Source organism: Manis pentadactyla, chromosome 6 (assembly GCF_030020395.1).
Source record: "Manis pentadactyla isolate mManPen7 chromosome 6, mManPen7.hap1, whole genome shotgun sequence".
Lineage (NCBI taxonomy): Eukaryota > Metazoa > Chordata > Mammalia > Pholidota > Manidae > Manis > Manis pentadactyla.
In genome coordinates, this window is record NC_080024.1 from 53,330,127 (window position 1) to 53,354,048 (window position 23,922).

The 23,922-nt window shown below is 37.2% G+C and overlaps 1 protein-coding gene across 1 annotated transcript in view; it reads right to left on the minus strand.

Moving 5' to 3' along the window:
- Positions 1-23,922, minus strand: part of NUP35 (nucleoporin 35) — a 63,962-nt gene that overhangs the window by 36,429 nt on the left and 3,611 nt on the right. The window contains exons 3-4 of the mRNA XM_036879456.2: positions 22,525-22,652; positions 19,828-19,888 (exon numbers count right to left, since the gene is read on the minus strand). Of these exons, the coding sequence (XP_036735351.1) occupies positions 19,828-19,888; positions 22,525-22,652 (189 nt within the window). The remainder of the gene's footprint in view (positions 1-19,827; positions 19,889-22,524; positions 22,653-23,922) is intronic.

The window sequence follows — 23,922 nt, forward strand, 5'->3', positions numbered from 1 at the left end:
AAAATAAAATTAAATATAATATAATAAAATTAAATTAAAATAAAATAAAATAAATGAAAAATAAAATAAATAAAACTAAATAAATTACTTAAATAAAATAAAATAAAATAAAATAAAAATAAAATAATCCCACAAAAAAGAACAGATTCAATTATTTTAAAATAGACCCTTAACCTAAATGAAAACAGAAGAGAGAATAATGGTCAATTTTAAACAAATTCATGGCATTTGAACTTGGGAAAAAGAGGTTCCTGCTTACCATGAAATAAAACAGCATGTTGAGAATTTAGCCTCAGCGCAAAGAGAGGTTTGGCCTTTGTCAGATTCCTTGGAGGTAACCTCTAAACCCTAGGAACGTCCACAGGACAGAGTGTTTTTATTATTCAGGATAGGCACCTCAAGCACACCTGAAGTTTATGCTAACAAGGTGAATCAAGGTGAGGGCAGGTTATGCCATAAGGACCAACCATGTGATAAAAAGTTTAGAGCTATCAGCCACTCGATATCTCACCTATGTGCAGAGGAGTGAACTGGAGATTGAGCTGAGACACTTGATCAATGATTCAATCAATCACGTTTACATAATGAAACTTCAATTAAAACCCTAGACAGAGAATCTCCAGTGAGCTTCCCTGGCTGGCAATACTATGTTAATGCCATGTATCAATACTGGGAGGGTAACATGTCATGGAAACTACATATCTGGAATACTCCCAGACTTAGCCCCCATGCAGCTCTTTGGCTCTAATTCGTACCCTTTTAACTCTAATAAAACTGTAACCATAGATATAGAACTTTCAGTGAGTTGTGAGCTTTTCTAGTGAATTATCCAACCTTTGGGAGGGTCTGGGCACCTCTGAATTTGTAGCTAGCTGGTCTTAACTGATGGTGGCCCTGTGGATCTCCCAACTTACAGCTGATATCTGAAGTGAGAGAGATCTTGTGGGGACTGCTTCCTCAGACTTTTCAATTTAACAAACTCATTGTGCCCAAAAGCATACTATCAACAGATACAACATCCAATCAGACATGGTGAACCTAACACTTGTATTCATATCTAATCCCTGTCAGACACCCAGTGACAAGCATTCTAGAAATTCTCAGGTTTTGGAGACCACAGGAACTGTGAAAGGTCTCAGAGAGGCTCCTGAATGAATCAAAGAAAACTAACTTAAAGTGTATATAATAAGGGATGAGAACATGGCGGCATGAGTAGGACAGAGGGAATCTCCTCCCAAAAAAATATATATTTTTGAAAATACAACAAATACAACTAATCCTAAAAGAGAGACCAGAAGACATAGGACAACAGCCAGACTACATCCACACGTGCGAGAGCCCAGTGCCTGGTGAAATGGGTAAGATACAACCCCCGGCCCGGCGGGAACCGAGCACGCTTCCCCCCAGCTCCCAGCGGGAGGGAGAGGGAGCCCAGGACTGCTAAACACCCAGCCCCAGCCACCCGCACCAGAGCGCAGACACAGTGCATGCGTGGGGTGCTGGATACTAGGGAAACAGGCCAGGAAGACCTCTGACCGGGTCCCGAAGCCGGCGCCCCTGGGACAAAGAAAAGCGAGTGCTTTTTGAAAGTCTTAAAGGGACAGGGACAAAACAGCTGGACGAAAACAACACAGGTCACAGTCCAGTGGCTGGAAATTACAGGGAAAACTGGGCGCACTTACCCCTTGGGCAACAGCACTGAGACCCCTCACGGAGGTAAACAGCCAAACAGCCCCACAGTCCATTACCCCTCCAGGCACTGCGAAAGCAGAGAAGCAGCCTAAGGCTGGTCACGCCCTCAGAAACGGAGCTTCCTCCACTCCCACCAGGCAAGACACAAAGAACCAGTCTACACACAATTACCCAACACAAGCCACTAGGGGTCGCAGTTGTCCCAGTAAAGAAAGGCCAGTAGCAAGTGAAAAGTTTGGCGCTCCCAGCTGACAGTCAATAGCACCTGTCAACATGAAAAGGCAAAAAAATATGACCTAGACAAGACTAACCCAGACAGCTTTGGCACCTGCTACATCTTCCCCTGAGAAGGAACCTAGGAAGATAGATCTAACCAGTCTTCCTGAAAAGGAATTCAAAACAAAAGTCATAACCATGCTAATGGACTTGCAGAGAAATATGCAAGAACTAAGGAAGAATACAGAAATAAAACAAGCTCTGGAAGGACTTCAAAACAGAATGGACGAGATGCAAGAGACCATTAATGGACTAGAAAACAGAGAACAGGAACGCAGAGAAGCTGATGCAGAGAGAGATAAAAGGATCTCCAGGAATGAAAGAATTCTAAGAGAGCTGAGTGACCAATCTCAACAGAACAATATCTGCATTATAGGGGTACCAGAAGAAGAAGAGAGAGAAAAAGGGATAGAAAGTGTCTTTGAAGAAATAATTGCCAAAAACTTCCCAAACTACGGGAAGAAATGGCCTCTCAGACCACAGAGGTATACAGAACTACCATGACAAGGGATCCAAGGAGGGCAACACCAAGACACATAATAATTAAAATGGCAAAGATCAAAAACAAGGACAAAGTATTAAAGGCAGCCAGAGAGAAAAAAAAGGTCACCTACAAAGGAAAACCCATCAGGCTATCATCAGACTTCTCAACAGAAACCCTACAGGCCAGAAGAGAATGGCATGATATACTTAATGCAATGAAACAGAAGGGCCTTGAACCAAGACTACTGTATCCAGCACGAATATCATTTAAATATGAAGGAGGGATTAAACAATTCCCAGACAAGCAAAAGCTGAGGGAATTTGCCTCCCACAAACCACCTCTACAGGGCATCCTAGAGGGACTGCTCTAGATGGGAGCACTCCTAGAAAGAGCACAGCACAAAACACCCAACATATGAAGAAGGGAGGAGGAGGACTAAGAAGGGAGAGAAGTAAAGAATCATCAGACCGCATTTATAATAGCTCAACAAGCGAGTTAAGTTAGACAATAAGATAGTAAAGAAGCTAACCCTGAACCTTTGGTAACCACAAACTTAAAGCCTGCAATGGCAATAAGTTCATACCTTCCAATAATCACCCTAAATGTAAATGGACTGAATGCACCAATCAAAAGACACAGAGGAATAGAATGGATAAAAAAGTAAGATCCATCCATATGCTGCTTACAAGAGACTCACCTCAAACCCAAAGACATGGACAGACTAAAAGTCAAGGGATGGAAAAACATATTTCATGCAAACAACAGAGAGAAGAAAGCAGGGGTTGCAGTACTAGTATCAGACTAAATAGACGTCAAAACAAAGAAAGTCATAAGAGATAAAGAAGGACACTACATAATGATAAAGGGCTCAGTCCAACAAGAGGATATAACCATTCTAAATACATATGCACCCAACACAGGAGCACCAGCATATGTGAAACAAATACTAACAGAACTAAAGGGGGAAATAGACTGCAATGCATTCATTCTAGGAGATTTCAAAACACCACTCACCCCAAAGGATAGATCCACCGGGCAGAAAATAAGTAAGGATACAGAAGCACTGAACAACACAGTAGAGCAGATGGACCTAATAGACATCTATAGAACTCTACACCCAAAAGCAACAGAATATACATTATTCTCAAGTGCACATGGAACATTCTCCAGAATAGACCACATACTACGCCACAGAAAGAGCCTCAGTAAATTCCAAAAGATTGAAATCCTACCAACCAACTTTTCAGACCACAAAGGCATAAAACTAGAAATAAACTGTACAAAGAAAGCAAAAAGGCTCACAAACACATAGAGGCTTAACAACACGCTCCTAAATAATCAATGGATCAATGACCAAATAAAAATGGAGACCCAGCAATATATAGAAACAAATGACAACAACAACACTAAGCCCCAACTTCTATGGGACACAGCAAAAGCAGTCTTAAGAGAAAAGTATATAGCAATCTAAGCATATTTAAAAAAGGAAGAACAATCCCAAATGAATGGTCTAATGTCACAATAATCAAAATTGGAAAAAGAAGAACAAATGAGGCCCAAGGTCAGCAGAAGGAGGGACATAATAAAGATCAGAGAAGAAATAAATAAAATTGAGAAGAATAAAACAATAGCAAAAATCAATGAAACCAAGAGCTGGTTCTTCGAGAAAATAAACAAAATAGATAAGCCTCTAGCCAGACTTATTAATAGGAAAAGAAAGTCAACACAAATCAACAGTATTAGAAACGAGAAAGGAAAAATCACGACGGACCCCACAGAAATACAAAGAATTATTAGAGAATACTATGAAAACCTATATGCTAACAAGCTGGGAAACCTAGGAGAAATGGACAACTTCCTAGAAAAATACAACCTTCCAAGGCTGACCCAGAAAGAGAAAATCTAAACAGACCAATTAACAGCAACGAGATTGAAGTGGTAATCAAAAAACTACCAAAGAACAAAACCCCTGGGCCAGATGGATTCACCTCGGAATTTTATCAGACATACAGGGAAGACATAATACCCATTCTCCATAAAGTTTTCAAAAAAATAGAAGAGGAGGGGATACTCTCAAACTCATTCTATGAAGCTAACATCACCCTAATGCCAAAACTAGGTAGAGATCCCACCAAAAAAGAAAACTACAGACCAATATCCCTGATGAACGTAGATGCAAAAATACTCAACAAAATATTAGCAAACTGAATTCAAAAATACATCAAAAGGATCGTGCACCATGACCAAGTGGGATTCATCCCAGGGATACAAGGATGGTACAACATTCGAAAGTCCATTAACATCATCCACCACATCAACAAAAAGAAAGACAAAAACCACATGATCATCTCCATAGATGCTGAAAAAGCATTTGACAAAGTTCAACATCCATTCATGATAAAAACTCTCAGCAAAATGGGAATAGAGGGCAAGTACCTCAACATAATAAAGGCCATTTATGATAAACCCACAGCCAACATTATATTGAACAGCGAGAAGCTGAAAGCTTTTCCTCTGAGACCGGGAACTATACAGGGATGCCCACTCTCCCCACTGTTATTTAACATAGTACTGGAGGTCCTAGCCACAGCAATCAGACATAACAAAAAAATACAAGGAATCCAGATTGGTAAAGAAGAAGTTAAACTGTCACTATTTGCAGATGACATGATACTGTACATAAAAAACCCTAAAGACTCCACTCCAAAACTACTAGAACTGATATCGGAATACAGCAAAGTTGCAGGATACAAAATCAACACACAGAAATCTGTGGCTTTCCTATACACTAACAATGAACCAATAGAAAGAGAAATCAGGAAAACAACTCAATTCACAATTGCATCAAAAAAAATAAAATACCTAGGAATAAACCTAACCAAAGAAGTGAAATACTTATACTCTGAAAACTACAAGTCACTCTTAAGAGAAATTAAAGGGGACACTAACAGATGGAAACTCATCCCATGCTCGTGGCTAGGAAGAATTAATATCGTCAAAATGGCCATCCTGCCCAAAGCAATATACAGATTTGCTGCAATCCCTATGAAACTACCAGCAACATTCTTCAATGAACTGGAACAAATAATTCAAAAATTCATATGGAAACACCAAAGACCCTGAATAGCCAAAGCAATCCTGAGAAAGTAGAATAAAGTAGGAGGGATCTCACTCCCCAACTTCAAGCTCTACTATAAAGCCATAGTAATCAAGACAATTTGGTACTGGCACAAGAACAGAGCCACAGACCAATGGAACAGACTAGAGAATCCAGACATTAACCCAGACATATATGGTCAATTAATATTTGATAAAGGAGCCATGGACATACAATAGCGAAATGACAGTCTCTTCAACAGATGCTGCTGGCAAAACTGGACAGCTACATGTAGGAGAATGAAATTGGACCATTGTCTAACCCCATATACAAAAGTAAACTCAAAATGGATCAAAGACCTGAATGTAAGTCATGAAACCATTAAACTCCTGGAAAAAAACATAGGCAAAAACCTCTTAGAAATAAACATGAGTGACCTCTTCTTGAACATATCTCCCCGGGCAAGGAAAACAACAGCAAAAATGAACAAGTGGGACTATATTAAGCTGAAAAGCTTCTGTACAGCAAAAGACACCATCAATAGAACAAAAAAGGAACCCTACAGTATGGGAGAATATATTTGAAAATGACACATCCGATAAGGGCTTGACGTCCAGAATATATAAAGAGCTCACACGCCTCAACAAACAAAAAACAAATAACCCAATTAAAAAATGGGCAGAGGAACTGAACAGACTGTTCTCCAAAAAAGAAATACAGATGGCCAACAGACACATGAAAAGATGCTCCACATCGCTAATTATCTGAGAAATGCAAATTAAAACTACAAGGAGGTATCACCTCACACCAGTAAGGATGGCTGTCATCCAAAAGACAAACAACAAAAATGTTGGCGAGGCTGTGGAGAAAGGGGAACCCTCCTACACCGCTGGTGGGAATGCAAATTAGTTCAACCATTGTGGAAAGCAATATGGAGGTACATCAAAATGCTCAAAACAGACTTACCATTTGACCCAGGAATTGCACTCCTAGGAATTTACCCTAAGAATGCAGCAATCAAGTTTGAGAAAGACAGATGCACCCCTATGTTTATCGCAGCACTATTTACAATAGCCAAGAACTGGAAGCAACCTAAATGTCCATCGATAGATGAATGGATAAGAAGATGTGGTACATATACACAATGGAATACTACTCAGCCATAAGAAAAGGGCAAATCCTACCATTTGCAGCAACATGGATGGAGCTGGAGGGTATTATGCTCAGTGAAACAAGCCAAGCGGAGAAAGAGAAATACCAAATGATTTCACTCATCTGTGGAGTACAAGAACAAAGGAAAAACTGAAGGAACAAAACAGCAGCAGAATCACAGAACTCAAGAATGGACTAACAGGTACCAAAGGGAAAGGGACTGGGGAGGATGGGTGGGTAGGGAGGGATGGTGGGGGAAGAAGAAGAAGGGGGGTATTAAGATTAGCAAGCATGGGGGGGTGGGAGAAATGGGAGGGCTGTACAACACAGAGAAGACAAGTAGTGATTCTACAACATTTTGCTACGCTGATGGACAGTGACTGTAAAAGGGTTTATAGGGGGAACCTGGTAAAGGGGAGAGCCTAGTAAACATAATATTCGTCATGTAAGTGTAGATTAATGATAACAAAAAAAAAAGCAGTTCCTGTGTGGTGACCTCCAATGAGTTCTACACAAGGGTATAAAGGGCATATAAAAGTGTAGGCAAAGGGTCTGTTTGTGTTTATACAGAGGATCAAAGCCTAATTGGGCTACCCCGAAAATGAACTAAGATACGATATGAAAGAGAACTTCCAACATCAGCACTCTCGGGAAGACTCACACCAGAAGATGATCATGAAAAAACCCCAACAAAGATCCACGCACTGCTACAGCTGTAGATGCACTCATCCCACCAGTTTCTGGACTTGCCATGGGAATGAAGAAGGAGATATCTAAGCTGGTCTGTGCATACAGTAAAACAAGAAATTTGACTGGATCTATACTGTTGGAACTCAATCAAGAATTAGGAGAAGTGCAAATTGTAGCGCTCCAATATCTTACAACTACAGACTATCTACTGTTAAAAGAACATATGGGATGTGAACAGTCCCCAGGAATGGGTTGTTTTAATTTGTCTGATTTCTCTCAGACTGTTCAAGTTCAGTTGGACAATATCCACTATATATCATAGATAAGTTTTCACAAATGCCTAAGGTGCCTAACTCGTTTTCTTGGTTTCACTGGAGATGGCTGGTAATTATAGGTCTGCTTTGGTTATGTAACTGTACTCCTATTATGTTAATGTGTGTGCGCAATTTAATTAGTAGTTTAAAACCTATACATGCTGAAGTTACTCTACAAGAAGATATGTCAAAGAAATAATCAATCTTCCCAAGTTTTCTTCCGCCTGCTACTTCTATAGCTTTTCTTCTTCCTTCCTAATTACAACCCTTAAATAGAACTCGTGCCTCATATCGAATTAACCGAGTATCATAATTCTTCCAAGTGGTAAAGATACCTCACGACAAATGCTGGGCATAGAAGCCACAGGGCATAAATATGCAAAGAAGTAAAAAGCTAACCTTTTCAAACAATAAGGCTTCTCTCTCACTTACCAACTTCACATTTCCCTGTATGGCCCCGGAAGATGACTGGTTAGCCAGAGATGGGTAAGATTCCTCAAGGGAGGAACAACCTAAGACAGGCACAGTCGCAGGGGGCCATCAGGTGAGAAACTGGGGATCAACAGAGGTGAGGCTTAGAACCTCACCCCCCCTGTTCTGAGAGAAATCTTCTGCATCCGTGGATGTTTTATTGCCCGTGTCTAGCTTGGATTAACACATAGTCTACAGGCACACACCTCATCATCTACATTTGCTCTCTTACAACACTAAACTATGTTTTCTACCTTTATCTTGTATCTACCTACCACTTCAGCATTTTATTAAAAATAATAATAATAAAGAGAGAAATGTGGTATCCACATATAAATCAAGTATAAAAACCAAATCAGTATTCATATTTGAACTGACTGTTTATAGTTCATAATGTATGAGCAAAACCGAAAGTTTCTGTGATGACTGCCCTTGTACTGTTCACTATGTAACTTATTCATTATGTAAGAATTTGTTCTACATGTAAAAACTTGTTTGTTATGCCTCAGAAGATTGGAGACTGGCAAAAATTAGGCTTGGGGTGGAATAATGATTGTGCATTGAGCATTGACTCCCCTATACAGAATTTTATTGTCGTTAACAACCATTTGATCAATAAATATGAGAGATGCCCTCACAAAAAAAAAAAAAAGGACAGACTCCCAATGGTAAAATAAATTAGTAACCGGGATGTAATGTATAGCATAAGGAATATAGTCAAGATATTGTAACAGCCTGGTAGGGTGATAGCTGGAACCTAGAATTATGTATATAAATGTTCTACCACTGTGTTGTACACTTGAAACTAATGTAATGTAATACTGTGTGTCAACTACCCTTCAATAAAAAATAATAATTAAAAAAAATAAATAAATAAAAAAAATAAAGAGAGAAATATGGTATCCACATATAAATCAAGTATAAAAATCAAACGAATATTTATATTTGAACTGACTGTTTATAGTTCATAACGCATTAGCAATACCGAAAGCTTCTGTGATGACTGCCCTTGTACTGTTCACCATGTAACTTATTCACTATGTAAGAATTTGTTCTCCATGTACGAACTTGTTCATTATGCTTCAGAAGATGGGAGACTGACGAAAATTAGGCTTCGGGTGGATTAGTGATTATGCGTTGAGCATTGAGTCCCCTATACAGAATTTTATTGTTGTTAACAACCATTTGATCAATAAATATGAGAGATGCCCTCTCAAAAAAAAAATAAGGGATGAGATGGCAAACCCCTGCACATTTCAGGAAGCCAGGTAACTGTCACACAGCCACTCCCCCCGCCAAAGACCAAGAATTTGGTCTCTCAGGAAAAGGCATCTATATGGTTAGACTTGAAGTGTCCTGTCACTGTAGAGAATGACTGTAACGAGAGTGGTTAAGTGAAAATCTGCAAATTGAAAAGGAGACTTCCCCCTTTCTATAATCAGAACACCAGCTTAGACATTAAGGCTGAATATTAAAGAATTCTTCTTTGGGAAAATTTAGAAGAAACAGACCTACACATGCTGAAATCAGAAATTTCCCCCAACAAAAATCTAGCTAATTGTCCAATCCCCTTACACTGAAGCCTAGTAAGAGACAAAATGTCCTTTTTTCATCAAGTTTCCTCTTCCTGCTAATGTTGATCCACACACATGCACAAATTTCAAGTAAATTTTTAGTGCGTCATTCAATAAATATGCTCCCACCAAGAAAGACAGATAGAAAAAGATAAAATAACTAGAAGGAAATAGACAATGTGAGCAGGAATAAAAAAGACCCACATTAATCTCACTGATGAGATACTTTACCCATGAAACAAGAACATTTTTTTAAGTACATTCAGAGAAGCACAACAAAAAAACATTCCTGGAAATTAAAAATGCCAAGTTAAACATTATTAAAAGAGTTGGAAATTGAGACTGAAGATATTTCTCAAAACGTAGATTTTATATATACATATATATATACATATATACTCAAAAAGTAGATTATGTGTATATACACACACACACACACACACACACACACAATTTAAGAGAGAAAAAGTGGAAAATTAGAAATCTCTGCAGTGCTTACAAAAGGAATTCCAGAAAGCAGAAACAGAAAAAACAGGGAGAGTAATTATCAAACACAGGGAAATTACCAGGAGAATAACAAGTACAGGGAAGTTTCCCAGAACTGAAGGTAAGTGTCTTGATTTAAAAGATCCATCAATTAATTCCCCAGCAAAACAAAAAGTCCCACACCACGGCATATTTGTGGAACTGAGAACACTAACCATACAGAGAACTTAAATTTTTCGAAGCCAAGACATATACAAAGATTTAGGAATCATCTCCATAAATGACTTGTAAAGAACACTAGAAGCTAGAAGACAATGGAATGATGCCTGCAAATTCTCACCTAACATACCATATCCTGCCAAATTAACAATCCAGTGTGAAGACAGAAAAAAAGCATTTTAGACATGAGGTCTTAAATTTCACTTCCCATGCAAGCTTTCTTAGAAAGCTATGCAAATATGTTCTTCACCAAAATGAGAAAATAAACTAAAAAAGAAAACACACCCAGGAAAAGAGTTCAACTCTGGAAAGTTGGTAAGGCAAGTCCTAAGATGACAGCTGTACATATGCTAAACAAGAAACAGCCAAAAGAGACTAAGAGAAAAGTTCAGTTTAAAACAGAAAAAAAAAAAAGTTTGAAACTATGAGCACTTTTAAAGCAGCTATGTATCATAGCAACAGAACATTTCCTTAAAATAAAGGAGCAAATGGCACACAGAAAATTAAACAAATGGGAAAGAAGAGACAATTATTAACTAAAGAAAAATAAAAATTTTACAGAAAGGAAAATTATGATACTTGGTTCAGCACTAAATAGTGCTCACATAGTCATATAAAACTGAACAAAGGAATAAGGTTTGATATAATTATATTCAGATAATATGGAGATAAGATACAATACTTCAATTTCCCAAATATAAATATAGTATTACTGAAAACTGAAAATCAAGAATGACCAATATAATTATACACGGTTGAAGGAATCATGGCCATCCAGCAGGTCTACATCCTAATCCTAAGAACCTGTGAGTGTTACCTTATGCAGCAAAATGGACTTTGAAGATATTAAAGATCTTGAAATGGGAATATTATCCAGGATTACTCAGGTAGGCCCCCACTAGTGTCCATACAAGAGGGAGCGAGTGCGAGATTTTAACTACACAGAGATGATGTGATGATGGAAAGAGATTGGAGTGATACACTTTGAAGATGAAAGAAGGGGCCACAAAGCACAGAATACAGATAACCGCTACAAGGTGAAAAAACAGAAATGCATTCGCTCTAAAGCCTCCAAAAAGAACCCGTCCTACCAATACCGTGACTTTATCCCAGTGAAAATGATTTGGGGCTCTGAGTTCTAGAACTGTAAGAGAATTAATCTGAGTTGCTCTAAATTTGTGGTAATTTGTTACAGTGGTAACAGGAAAATTATACCAGCATCACATTCAGAGAAATGGAGGTAAATTCCAAAAGGAATGGCTCTAAGATCTGGATTGGTTGTTAATACTGGGGAAATAGGCTAAAGACTACTGCATTTCATTGTAAGTATAGAAGGAACATCTGATTTTTTTTAAACTGTCTGCATTTATTATTTTGGCTAAAATATCCAATATTAACCCTGCCAAAACTAGAGGTTACTCAATGGTATTACGGTAGTCTAGCATGAGACTAAATAAATTTTAGTGACTGATTTTTTAAAAACCTATGTGGTGGGCAGAAAACGGTCCCCTAAAGATGCCCATGTCCTAATACCCAGAAGCTGTGAATAAGTTACATCACATAGTAAAATGGAATTAAGGAACATGGACGGACAGCTTCTAGAAGCTGGAATAGGCAGATGGGGGGCAGGGGAAGATTTACCTCTAGAGCCGCCAGAAACGAAAGCAGGCCTACCAATGCTTTGATTTTTGCCCACTGAAACCAGTTTCAGACTTCTGACCTCCAGAATTTTAATAAAGCTGAGTTGTTTTAAACCACAAATCTGTGATAATTTGTTTCAGCAGCAATAAGAAACAATGCAATCTAGAATAAGGTTAGTGTTTATTATTAAAGAAAAAGTATGCCATGCCAAGTAGGATACAACCATTCCAATCCTCTTACTTGGTGTTTGGATGTCATTGCCTCAAAACCCTATATACATAAGTTACTTTCCAATGTCTGCTGTAATAAAGTACCAAAAACTGGGTGACTTAAAAAATTACCCAAACTGAGTGACTTATTCTCTCATAGTTCTGGAGACCAGAAGTCTAAGATCAAGTTTTTGACAGGGTCAAATGCCTGCTGAAGGTACTAAGAAACTACTGCTTGCCCTGACTGCTAGCATGTCATTTTGGTGTTCATTGGCTTGTGATGTTAGCACTCCCATCTTTGCCTCAGTCTTCATATCACCTTCCCCTCCATATCTCTCTCAGGTCTGTGTCAAATTTCTCTCTACCTATATAGGGACACTTATGACTGCATAAAGAGACCACCCAGGTAATTGCCAGGATTACCTTCCCTTCTCTCTCTCCTTAACTCTCTCTCAAGATCCTTAACTTAGTAATACATTTCAGCCACACAGTAATATTCACAGGTTCTCGGGATCAGGATGTGAACAGATCATTCTGGGGCCATCACTCAACTGGGTCCCTTCATACCCAGCTCTATGGTAGGTAAATAATGAAGATACAGAAGGGATCTCTCTGTCCTGAAGGAATTTATAATCCAGTAATGGAGAAAGAGCTGAGCAGAGAGAGCTCTACAGAAGCACATACAAGGAGCAGCTAACCCGGATCAGAAAAAGAAGTGTCAGGGAAATGTCCTTCACAGATAAATTAGTCCTTATTTCCCCACTCTAGGAACACTATCAGAACTCTGAGCTCCTACAAATCAACAAAACAGCCAAAAAGCTAGAGCCTGAATATCACACTTAGTCTGTTAACAGTATAACACAAATAAGGATTCTAATTCAGTAGATATTAAGTGGCATACTCTTTGAGAAGAGAGGTGATAAGTGAAAGAACTTCTCAAGAAAAAAATTAAGAAAAAATTTAAAAGATAATGGGAAAGCAGAGGAATAATAGTAGTTGAAGAAAATTGAGGAGTGAGAAGGGACAAAGATAGGGCAAACATATTCAATATTCTTTACCAGGGCACTAATACGCCATGGTTGAAAACAGTTTCTGAAATTCTTTAATCCAGATTCCCTGTTTTATCACATGACCAAGGTTTTCCTACAGAAATACGATTTTAAAAGAGACTTTAACATCAGTAACAAAATTAAAGCAAAAAGAACCCCCCGTACTTAGACACAAATACCTAAGCATAAAATACCACTCATACCATTAAATCCCATGGCACCTCTTTATCAAAGCTGCCAAACTTAGATAGCTAAATTTTACAGGATACAAAAATGTTTCATTTATGTAATACTAAGAGCTAAAAAGAATAACCAACAATTTTCTCAAGTCAACTCTTTATCCACTTCTTGTTTATTACTGGCCATGCATGATAGGTCCTCATGTCTACCATATCTTTTCAAAAATATTCTTTCACTTATGCCCTATTAAGACTTTCCATATGTAAATTCCTTAAGGTCAGAGTAGAAGGAGCAGTGGCTCCCACTGGCCAATTTACAATAGGTATACTCTCCTGTCATGGTCCTTATATTTTCATATATGATTTCTACAATTTTAAGAACCTCCTAGAAGTTACAGTATTAGGAAAAAAAAAAGGTAACAAAAGGATATTTAATGAATTTTAATCCTGTGTTCTTCCACTTGACAATATAAAATGCGTGCCCTTCAAAAAACTAACAGATCCCTTAAAGTATAAAGTGCATTACTTGTTAAGCATTTTTGCATTTTCAAGGTCCTTGGGATCACTTACTGATTCAAGCAACTGAATTGTCACTATTGTTAATCAGTCAGTTAAAAAAAGCATTGTCAATTACCAGCAACGAAATTGCAGCGGTGATCAAAAAAATACCCAAGAGCAAAACTCCCAGGCCAGATGGATTTACCGCAGAATTTTATCAGACACACAGAAAAGACATAATACCCATTCTCCTGAGTTTTCCAAAAATTAGAAGAGGAGGGAATACTTCCAAATTCATTCTATGAAGCCAGCATCACCGTAATACTTCAAAACCAGGCAAAGACCACACCAAAAAAGAAAATTACAGACCAATATCCCTGATGAACATAGCTGCAAAAATACTCAATAAAATATTAGCAAACCGAATTCAAAAATACATCAAAAGGATCATACACCATGACCAAGTGGGATTCATCCCAGAGATGCAAGGATGGTACAACATTCGAAAATCCATCAACATCATCCACCACATCAACAAAAAGAAGGACAAAAACCACATGATCATCTCCATAGATGCTGAAAAAGCATTTGACAAAATTCAAAATCCATTCATGATAAAAACTCTCAGCAAAATGGGCATAGAGGGCAAGTACCTCAACATAATAAAGGCCAGATATGATAAACCCACAGCCAACATCATACTGAACAGCGAGAAGCTGAAAACTTTTCCTCTGTGATCGGGAACAAGACAGGGATGCCCACTCTCCCCACTGTTACTCTCCCCACTGTTACTCAACATAGTACTGGAGGTCCTAGCCACGGCAATTAGACAAAACAAAGAAATACAAGGAATCCAGATTGGTAAAGAAGAAGTTAAACTGTCACTATTTGAAGATGACATGATATTGTACATAAAAAACCCTAAAGACTCCACTCCAAAACTACTAGAACTGATATCGGAATACAGCAAAGTTGCAAGATACAAAATTAACACACAGAAATCTGTGGCTTCCCTATACACTAACAATGAGCCAATAGAAAGAGAAATCAGGAAAACAATTCCATTCACAATAGCATCAAAAAGAATAAAATAACTAGGAATAAACCTAACCAAAGAAGTGAAAGACCTATACCCTGAAAACTATAAGACACTCTTAAGAGAAATTAAAGAGGTCATAACAAATGGAAACTCTTCCCATGCTCCTGGCTAGGAAGAATTAATATCGTCAAAATGGCCATCCTGCCCAAAGCAATATACAGATTTGATGCAATCCCTATCAAATTACCAGCAACATTCTCCAACGAACTGGAACAAATAGTTCAAAAATTCATATGGAAACACCAAAGACACCGAATAGCCAAAGCAATCCTGAGAAAGAAGAATAAAGTGGGAGGGATCTCGCTCACCAACTTCAAGCTCTACTACAAAGCCACAGTCATCAAGACAATTTGGTACTGGCACAAGAACAGAGCCACAGACCAGTGGAATAGATTAGAGATGCCAGACATTAACCCAAACATATAGTCAATTAATCTACGATAAAGAAGCCATGGACCATACAATGGGGAAATGATAGTCTCTTCAACAGATGGTGCTGGCAAAACTGGACAGCTACACGTAAGAGAATGAAAATGGATCATTGTCTAACCCCATACACAAAAGTAAATTCGAGATGGATCAAAGACCTGAATGTAAGTCATGAAACCATGAAACTCTTAGAAAAAAACATAGGCAAAAATCTCTTGGACATAAACATGAGCGACTTCTTTATGAACACATCTCGCCGGGCAAGGGAAACAAAAGCAAAAATAAACAAATGGGACTACATCAAGCCGAAAAGCTTCTGTACAGCAAAGGACACCACCAATAGAACAAAAAGGCAGCCTACAGTATGGGAGAATATATTCATAAGTGACAGATCCGATAAAGGGTTGACATACAAAATATATAAAGAGCTCACATACCTCAACAAACAAAAAGCAAATAATCCAATTAAAAAATGGGCAGAGGAGCTGAACAGACACTTCTCCAAAGAAGAAATTCAGATGGTCAACAGACCCTATGAAAAGATGCTCCACATCACTAGTCATCAGAGAAATGCAAATTAAAACCAGAATGAGGTATCACCTCACACCAGTAAGGATCACCACCATCCAAAAGAGAAACAACAAATGTTGGCGAGGTTGTGGAGTAAGGGGAACCCTCCTACACTGCTGTTGGGAATGTAAACTAGTTCAACCATTGTAGAAAGCAGTACGGAGGTTCCTCAAAAAGCTCAAAATAGAAATACCATTTGACCCAGGAATTCCACTTCTAGAAATTTACCCTAAGAATGCAGCAGCCCGGTTTGAAAAAGACATATGCACCCCTATGTTTATCACAGCACTATTTACAATAGCCAAGAAATGGAAGCAACCTAAGTGTCCATCAGTAGATGAACGGATAGATAAAGAAGATGTGGTACATACACACAATGGAATATTATTCAGCCATAAGAAAACAAATCCTACCATTTGCAACAACATAGATGGAGCTAGAGGGTATTATGCTCAGTGAAATAAGCCAGGTGGAGAAAGACAAGTACCAAATGATCCCACTCATCTGTGGAGTGTAAGAACAAAGAAAAAACTGAAGGAATAAAACAGCAGCAGAAACACAGAACCCAAGAATGGACTAACAGTTACCAAAGGGAAAGGGACTGGGGAGGACGGATGGAAGGGAGGGATAAGTGGGGGGAGGGGGGAGAAAGGGGCATAACGATTAGCATGTATAATGTGGGGTGTGCACGGGGAGGGCTATGCAACACAGAGAAGACAAGTAGTGATTCTACAGCATCTTACTACACTGATGGACAGTGACTGTAATGGGGTTTGTGGGGGGTACTTGGTGATAGGGGGAGTCTAGTAAACATAATGTTCCTCATGTAATTGTAGATTAATGATACTAAAAATTTTTTTTTAATTTTTAAAAAAAAGCACTGTCATGTACCTACGTGTTTGATCATAGTTGTGAAAAGCTCCACTAATTCTACATTATACCTCAAGTATGTACTGGAGATTGAGGTGACATCCTAGATTTACAATGATATATGTGGCAGACAGAAATTTATAGATATTACCTGCAAAATTGCTGTTGTAATTTGATTGGTAATTCTTAAACATTAATGCAGGCACTGCTGTGAAGGGTCTCTGCAGACAGAATTAAGATTAGTAATCAGCTGATCTTACATAAGGAATTACCCTGGATTATTCCAGTGGGCCCAATGTAATCAAATGAGTCCTTACCAGCAACAGACGGCAGAAAAGTCAGGTCAGAGATACTACAGAAGATGGACATCAGAGAAATTCAAAGCATAAAAAGGACTTAATCTGCTATTGTCACGTTCAAAGATGTAAGGGGAGCCATAAGCCAAGGAGTGAGGGCAGCTTTTAGAAGCTGAGAACCACCCTCCAGGTGACAGCCAGCAAAGAAACAGGGGCCTCAACCTACAAACACATGGAACTGAGTTCAGCCAATAACCTGAGTGAAGTTGGAAGCAGATTCACCCCCAAGAGCTTCCACACAGCACTGATGACACCTGAGCTCTAAAGCAAAGAACCAAGCTGGGCCTTGACATCTGACCTGTGGAAAACTTGAAATAATAAATTTGTGTTGTTTTAAGCCACTAAATTTGTGATAAATTTGTTACGGCAGCAATTTAAAACTAACACAGATTTTCGTACAAGTGGGGTGCTGTTGTAACAAATACCTAAACATGTGGAAGTGGCTTTGGACTAGGCAGTGGATGGATACTAAAGAAATCTGAGGAGCACTATAGTAAAAGCCTAAGTAGCGTTTATTAAAATGATAGTAGAAATCTAGACTTTGAGGACACTGACAGTGAGGATACAGACTGCTTGAAGAAATCTGGATTTGGAGGATAAAAAGATCCAACTTGTCAGTGAATACAACTTTTGTTATCTATTCTGACAACCTCTGCCCTTTAACTGGAGTATTTAGTACACTGCATTTTATATAATCATTGATTGGTTCATTTTTAATCTACTGCCTTGCTATTGTTTCTGTTCCATATTCTTTTCCAACCTTCCTTTACGTCTCTCACCTAGATTAATGCAGTAGTCTCCTATCTGTTCTCCTTGCTTTCACATTTGCCCCTTCCCCCGAAGTCAATTCCTACACAACAGCAGTCTTACCCTATCTTGTTTTCCACCTTTTTTGGATAAAGACCATTTGATACAATGACCTACAAGGCTCTGTAATATCAGCCCCCATTAACTTTCGGACCTCATTTCCTACTAGTCTCCCCCTCACTCACCCCATTTCACACTAGCCTCTTTACTCTTGAACACACCAGATACACTCCTACCTCAGGGCCATTGTACTTGCTATTTCCTCTGTCTAGAACACCTTACCTTCCCTACCTCCCTTAATTTTGTTCAGGTTTTTAAGCAAATGTTACTTTCCCCCTAACTGTTTTAAGCAGAATAATAGCCCCCCAAAGATATCCATGACCTTATCCTGGAACGTAGGAATGTTACATTATACAGCAAAGGAGGATTAAGATTGCATATACAATAAGGCAGCCAATCAGCTGACCATCCTCAGTTACCCAAAAGGGCCCAAGGTACTCACAAGAGTCCTTAAAAGAGAGAGAGAGAAAACAGGGAGAGGTGATGGCAGAAGAATGGTTGGTCAGAAAGATGCAAAGCAAAATTGCTGGCATTGAAGATGGAGGTAGGGGACCACAAGCACAGAAATGTGGGCAGCCTCTAAAAGACAGAAAAGATTGCTCTCCAGAGCCTCTATAAATTAACACAGCCCTCCCTACCAATGCCTTGATTTTAGCCCACTGAGACCCATTTCAGACCTCCACCTCTGAAAAATAATACATCAGTATTGTTTAAGCCACTTTCAAGTTTGTGGTAATTTATTACAGTAGCAACAGAGAATTAATACAGCTACCCTATTTAAAATTATAAGCTCTCACACTCTACTCCCCTTTGCTGCTTAATTTTCCTCCATATAGAATATAATACTTTCCAACAAACTTTAAGATTTACTTGGTTTATTTATTTTTATTATTTTTTAAATTGAAGTATCATTGATATACAATCTTATACTGGTTTCAAATAACAACACAATGGTTCAACAGTTACCCATATTATTAAATCCTTACGCCCTTAGTTTATTTATAAATGTAAATTCTGTAAAGTCTATGTATGTAAGCTCCATAAAGGCAAGGGTCATCTATTTTGTTCAATTTCCCAGGTCCTGGCACATAGTTATGTGCTCAAATATTTGTTAAATGAACATTTAATAGATGATAAATACATGAATATGTAAGAACTGTGCAAATGATTCTGATGGTGATAAAAAATACCATTAATCTTAAGGAAAAACTAGATATAATCAGAGGCTGCGTATAGTCTATGACATTTAGATTTATTGTTATACACTAACAGCTCTCAAAATACTTTTTATTATTTACTCTCTGTATTCCTTTTCTTCCCAATTGCTACAACTCTTTTTAAAATTAGTCTTAATAAGTCAAGAGACACCATTGCATAATTTATTTAATTCTTAATATTTTGAGTGGAATATCACATCTTAACTATAAATTCAGAAAAATACTTAATATACAAAGCATTTCCCTCCTGAATGAAGTTACTAACACAGAGTAAGTTGTGAAGTTTTAAATATGAAAGAAAAAATTTTGCAATTATCAACAAAGATCTTATATCATTTTTATTCACAAAGTGGAGAATAGTCTTTGAAGTTAAAAGGCATTACTTAACCTGTTCCAGGAGTAGTTGTCATAGCACCAACAAGAGGACTCTGCATCACTGAAATGTTTGGCTACACGAAAACAGAAGAAGGCATTAAAGTAAAAATGCAAAGTTCTAACCATAACAAAACATATTAAGTGTTGAAAGCCTTCATTCAACAGACAACTAGATGTCTACCAGGTACCAGAAATGCTTGTGATTAACTCACAATCTAAGAGTACTTTACCTTTTTTTTTAAGTTGAGAAGTATTAATTTAAAATGCTAAATTATTTTAGCATATTATTTGTTTAAAATAAAAGTTAAATTAAAAACACATTATTTTTAGAAGAATAACATTATTTGTTTTTGAAGTACAATAAGGTACAGTATTTGAAGTAATAGAGGTAATGGTGATTTTTCAAATCACCAAGTTCACAGAAAAATAGAAATCAGAATTCTATTTTGAAACATTTACAAACCATGAAATACTACAGATTCAAATGAGTCTACACACAAAAAAGACAGCAAGCCCCTGCCTCTACTAGTAGAAAGTTACAAAGCAGGAAAAGTACAGATACTATAGTTTTTTTATATGTGAAAATACTGAAGTTTTATGAAAGTCGTTAAAAGTCCTTCTATAAACAAAGTCAACATCAATCAAAAATGGGAAAAGACTCTATAGAAGTAAATATATAGACAGAGATTTTTTTTTTTAAACAGAATCTGATTTACAAAAGGAAATCTAAAATCTGGCTGTTATCTAGCCACCAAACCAAATGTTGAGAATGCTAGCAGAGATACAAAATGCACTGTTCAATTCCTACTACCAGCTTCTCATGATTAGAGAGAGGCAGAGCAGTGTAAAGGGGCAAAACTAATCTGGGCTCTGATCTACTAATATTTAGTCTAACTACTAATCTTCACCCCCAAATATCCTGTACAAACTATGACCTACAAGACAATTAAACATTTTGAGCATAGCAATAACTGTAAACTACCTTTTTTTCATGTATTATCAGAAGAGTAATGAAAACTAGCATAAATTCATAAGCCAGTGGTTCTTATACTAAACTAAACATCAGATTTACTTATCAACTTTTAGAAAAATATCCCAGAACAGAAAATTCTGGATTTAGTAAGTCTAGCACACCACTGTCCAAATATTACACAAGCCATACAAGTAACTTTAAAGGTTACAGTAGACACTTTAAAAAAGTAAAAACAGGTATAGTTTATTGAACAGAATATATCCAAAATATTGCAATTTTAATATGTGATCACTATAAAAAAGTAAATTAGATAGTTTACATTCTTTCTAAGTCTTCAAAATTTGGTATGTATTTTCCACTTAAGTATATCTCAGTTAAATCTAAGAATAGCCACATTTCAAGTGTCAATAGTCATACTTGGCTAGTGGCTACTGTACTGGACAGGGCAGCAGGGCTAGAAATGTTGGAAAGAGAGGGCAATCTGTTTTACAGAATGAATTAATTTTGCTTTGCTTGACATGTAGACCTAGTCTGCTAGGCATATCAAGCCCACAAATAGTCAAAATTTACTGAAAGACGCTATCTACCATTCTTAAACTTACCAACAACTATGCTATATTTGATTTGAAAGGCATAAAACATTTCTCCAAAGAGCAGAAATGTATTTATACAAAGAACCTATCAGTTTAATCGACACACTGTTTTTACATCCTACTAAGCACAAAATAGGAAAGAACACTTGTGACTATAAAAGCTACTAAAGTCTCCACTTAAAAGAAAAATCCACACTACTTTTCAAATGACAGTCAATAGTTCCCATAGTACTGTCAGCATAGCAAAGCTGTTACAAACATTGGCTCTAGATTCAAGACTGCCTGAGTTTTTAGCCTGCTGCACTAACTGCATTACTCTGGATGAAGTACTTAAGCTTTCTGCATCCTAGTTTCCTCAATGATAAAATGAAGCTCGTAATAGCTACCTCACAGATTCCCTGCAAGGAATGACTGAGATAATACATGAGAAGTTTTAAGATCAGGGACTGTAAACTAAAGGTACTTCATTGAAGTATCAGAAACTTTCTTACAGCTATCAGTCCCATCAAAACACAAAATCTCTATCTTGCATAATCTATGACTGAAAATAACACTATCACAACACCTATGCCAACCAAATATTATCACCATCAGAATACCTGCACCCAGAACACACTAAACCAGCTCATACATATGCAAGAGGCATTTTTAGTAAAATAAACAATGAACATAGCTTTAAAAGGTCTTATATTAATAAAGCATTCCTGAAACAAAAATCTCAAATAATTACAAAGTGCCCTACATCTTTATCAAGGATAAAACCCTGAATCTTCATTTCTTCTTTTATGAAATTATGTGTAAATACTTAACTTTTTAAACAACTGGAATGACTTAAACCACAATCATTACTACATGTATATTAAGTAGGTTGCAAGCATTGGACAAGTAAGTAAAGGATACTTATACAAACCACAGAATTACCTATGGGAAAAAAATAATACGGAATTTTATTACATTTTTAAGTACATTTCATCATAAACACATTTAAGTAGTTTCTATGATAAATGTCCTCAGTGCTTATTCTGTGCAAGACAGTTACACATAAGCCAACCTCAAGGAAACATTTCAAATCACCCTCATTATATAGCCACATAAAAACATAAAATTATTAGATGTGGATTATGAATGAGGATCTGTGTATTACCTGTTTTCTCGAGGTTAAAGGTGTTGATCCAAGTCCTGGGCTGGAAATGTCATCATATATACTTCTAACTGGTGGAGCTCCACTTTTATCTTTATGAGCTGGTACAACTGGTTGTGGGGGTGATCCACCTACAATGTACAAAAAGTTTAGTCAGGTGAAAAAACAAAGAAATCTTCCATCTTTCTAGTAAGGTTTTTTTAATAAAATTTTTTAAAATACTGACTTAAACTCCTGTCTCCTAGTGCTTCTCAAACTTTAACATACATGAGGGTCACCTGGAGATCTTACTTGAGTTCAGATTCTGATTTAGAACATGTGGAGTAAAGTCTGAGACTAAGAACTTCTAACAAGCTCCCAGTGATGCCAATGCTGGCAATCCATAGACTGCACCTTGAATAAAAGGTTCCTGAGTAAGAAAATAAAAATTTTAGTTTTTAGTAAACACATGTAACTTTTACCTTCTGTATAAAATGCTTAACATTCCAATACAATACCTAATCCTATTTCTTACTTGCAAGTAGCTAATAAACAGCTCCAGTTTGTATACATTTGAATAGATATAATCCCCAAATGGACCTATCAAAATTAAACAGATCCCATTCATGGTTCTCACAGTAGAAATATACTTAAAATACATAATACGTATGTAGGAAAAGGACCAACTCTGGGGGACACGAAGATGTCTCTAAAAGCCAGAAAAATCAGCAATGCCAAATAGTGAATCAGCCCAGGCCCTCTGTAAGACTAATGTCTGAGTCTAGAGAGTACTCCATAAGCTATTTAGAGCATAGACTTTAGAATAAGACTGACCTGGACTTTAACTTCTTGCTCTGTCACTTATTAACAAGTGGGCATCAGCAAGTTCTCTACTTAGACTCAAGTCTTCTCTTTTGAAAAGCAGGATACTACCTACTCTTTAAGACTGATGAAGGAATGAAAATAACGTAAAATGCTTAGCATATTGCCTGGCTCATAAGTACTCTTTATGTGGTAGCTATAATAATAAAATAATACATTTGAAATACATAAAAAACAAAAGTCTATCCCGAATAATGTTCTTACATCAATTACTTCAAATATAATTTATGATAATTCTCCCTGAACAATCCTTAAAAAAAAGATAATAAACACGTCAGACCTTAAGGACAATAGAAGAAGTCTCCATTTAAACATCTATTAAAAGGATATTAGCTTTTGGAATCAATCATTTTTTGTAGCTAATTCTCACTACTCATAGTCAAAACAAGTTATCTTTTAAAATACTTCTTTGCTAAAAGACTTCTCTAAAAAAGATACATGTTGCATTTAGGTAACAATATTTTGTGCTAACTGCAAATTCTATTTTAAAAAACTTCACGACAGTTTGAGGAGTAAATCTTTTCACTAAACACACTACAA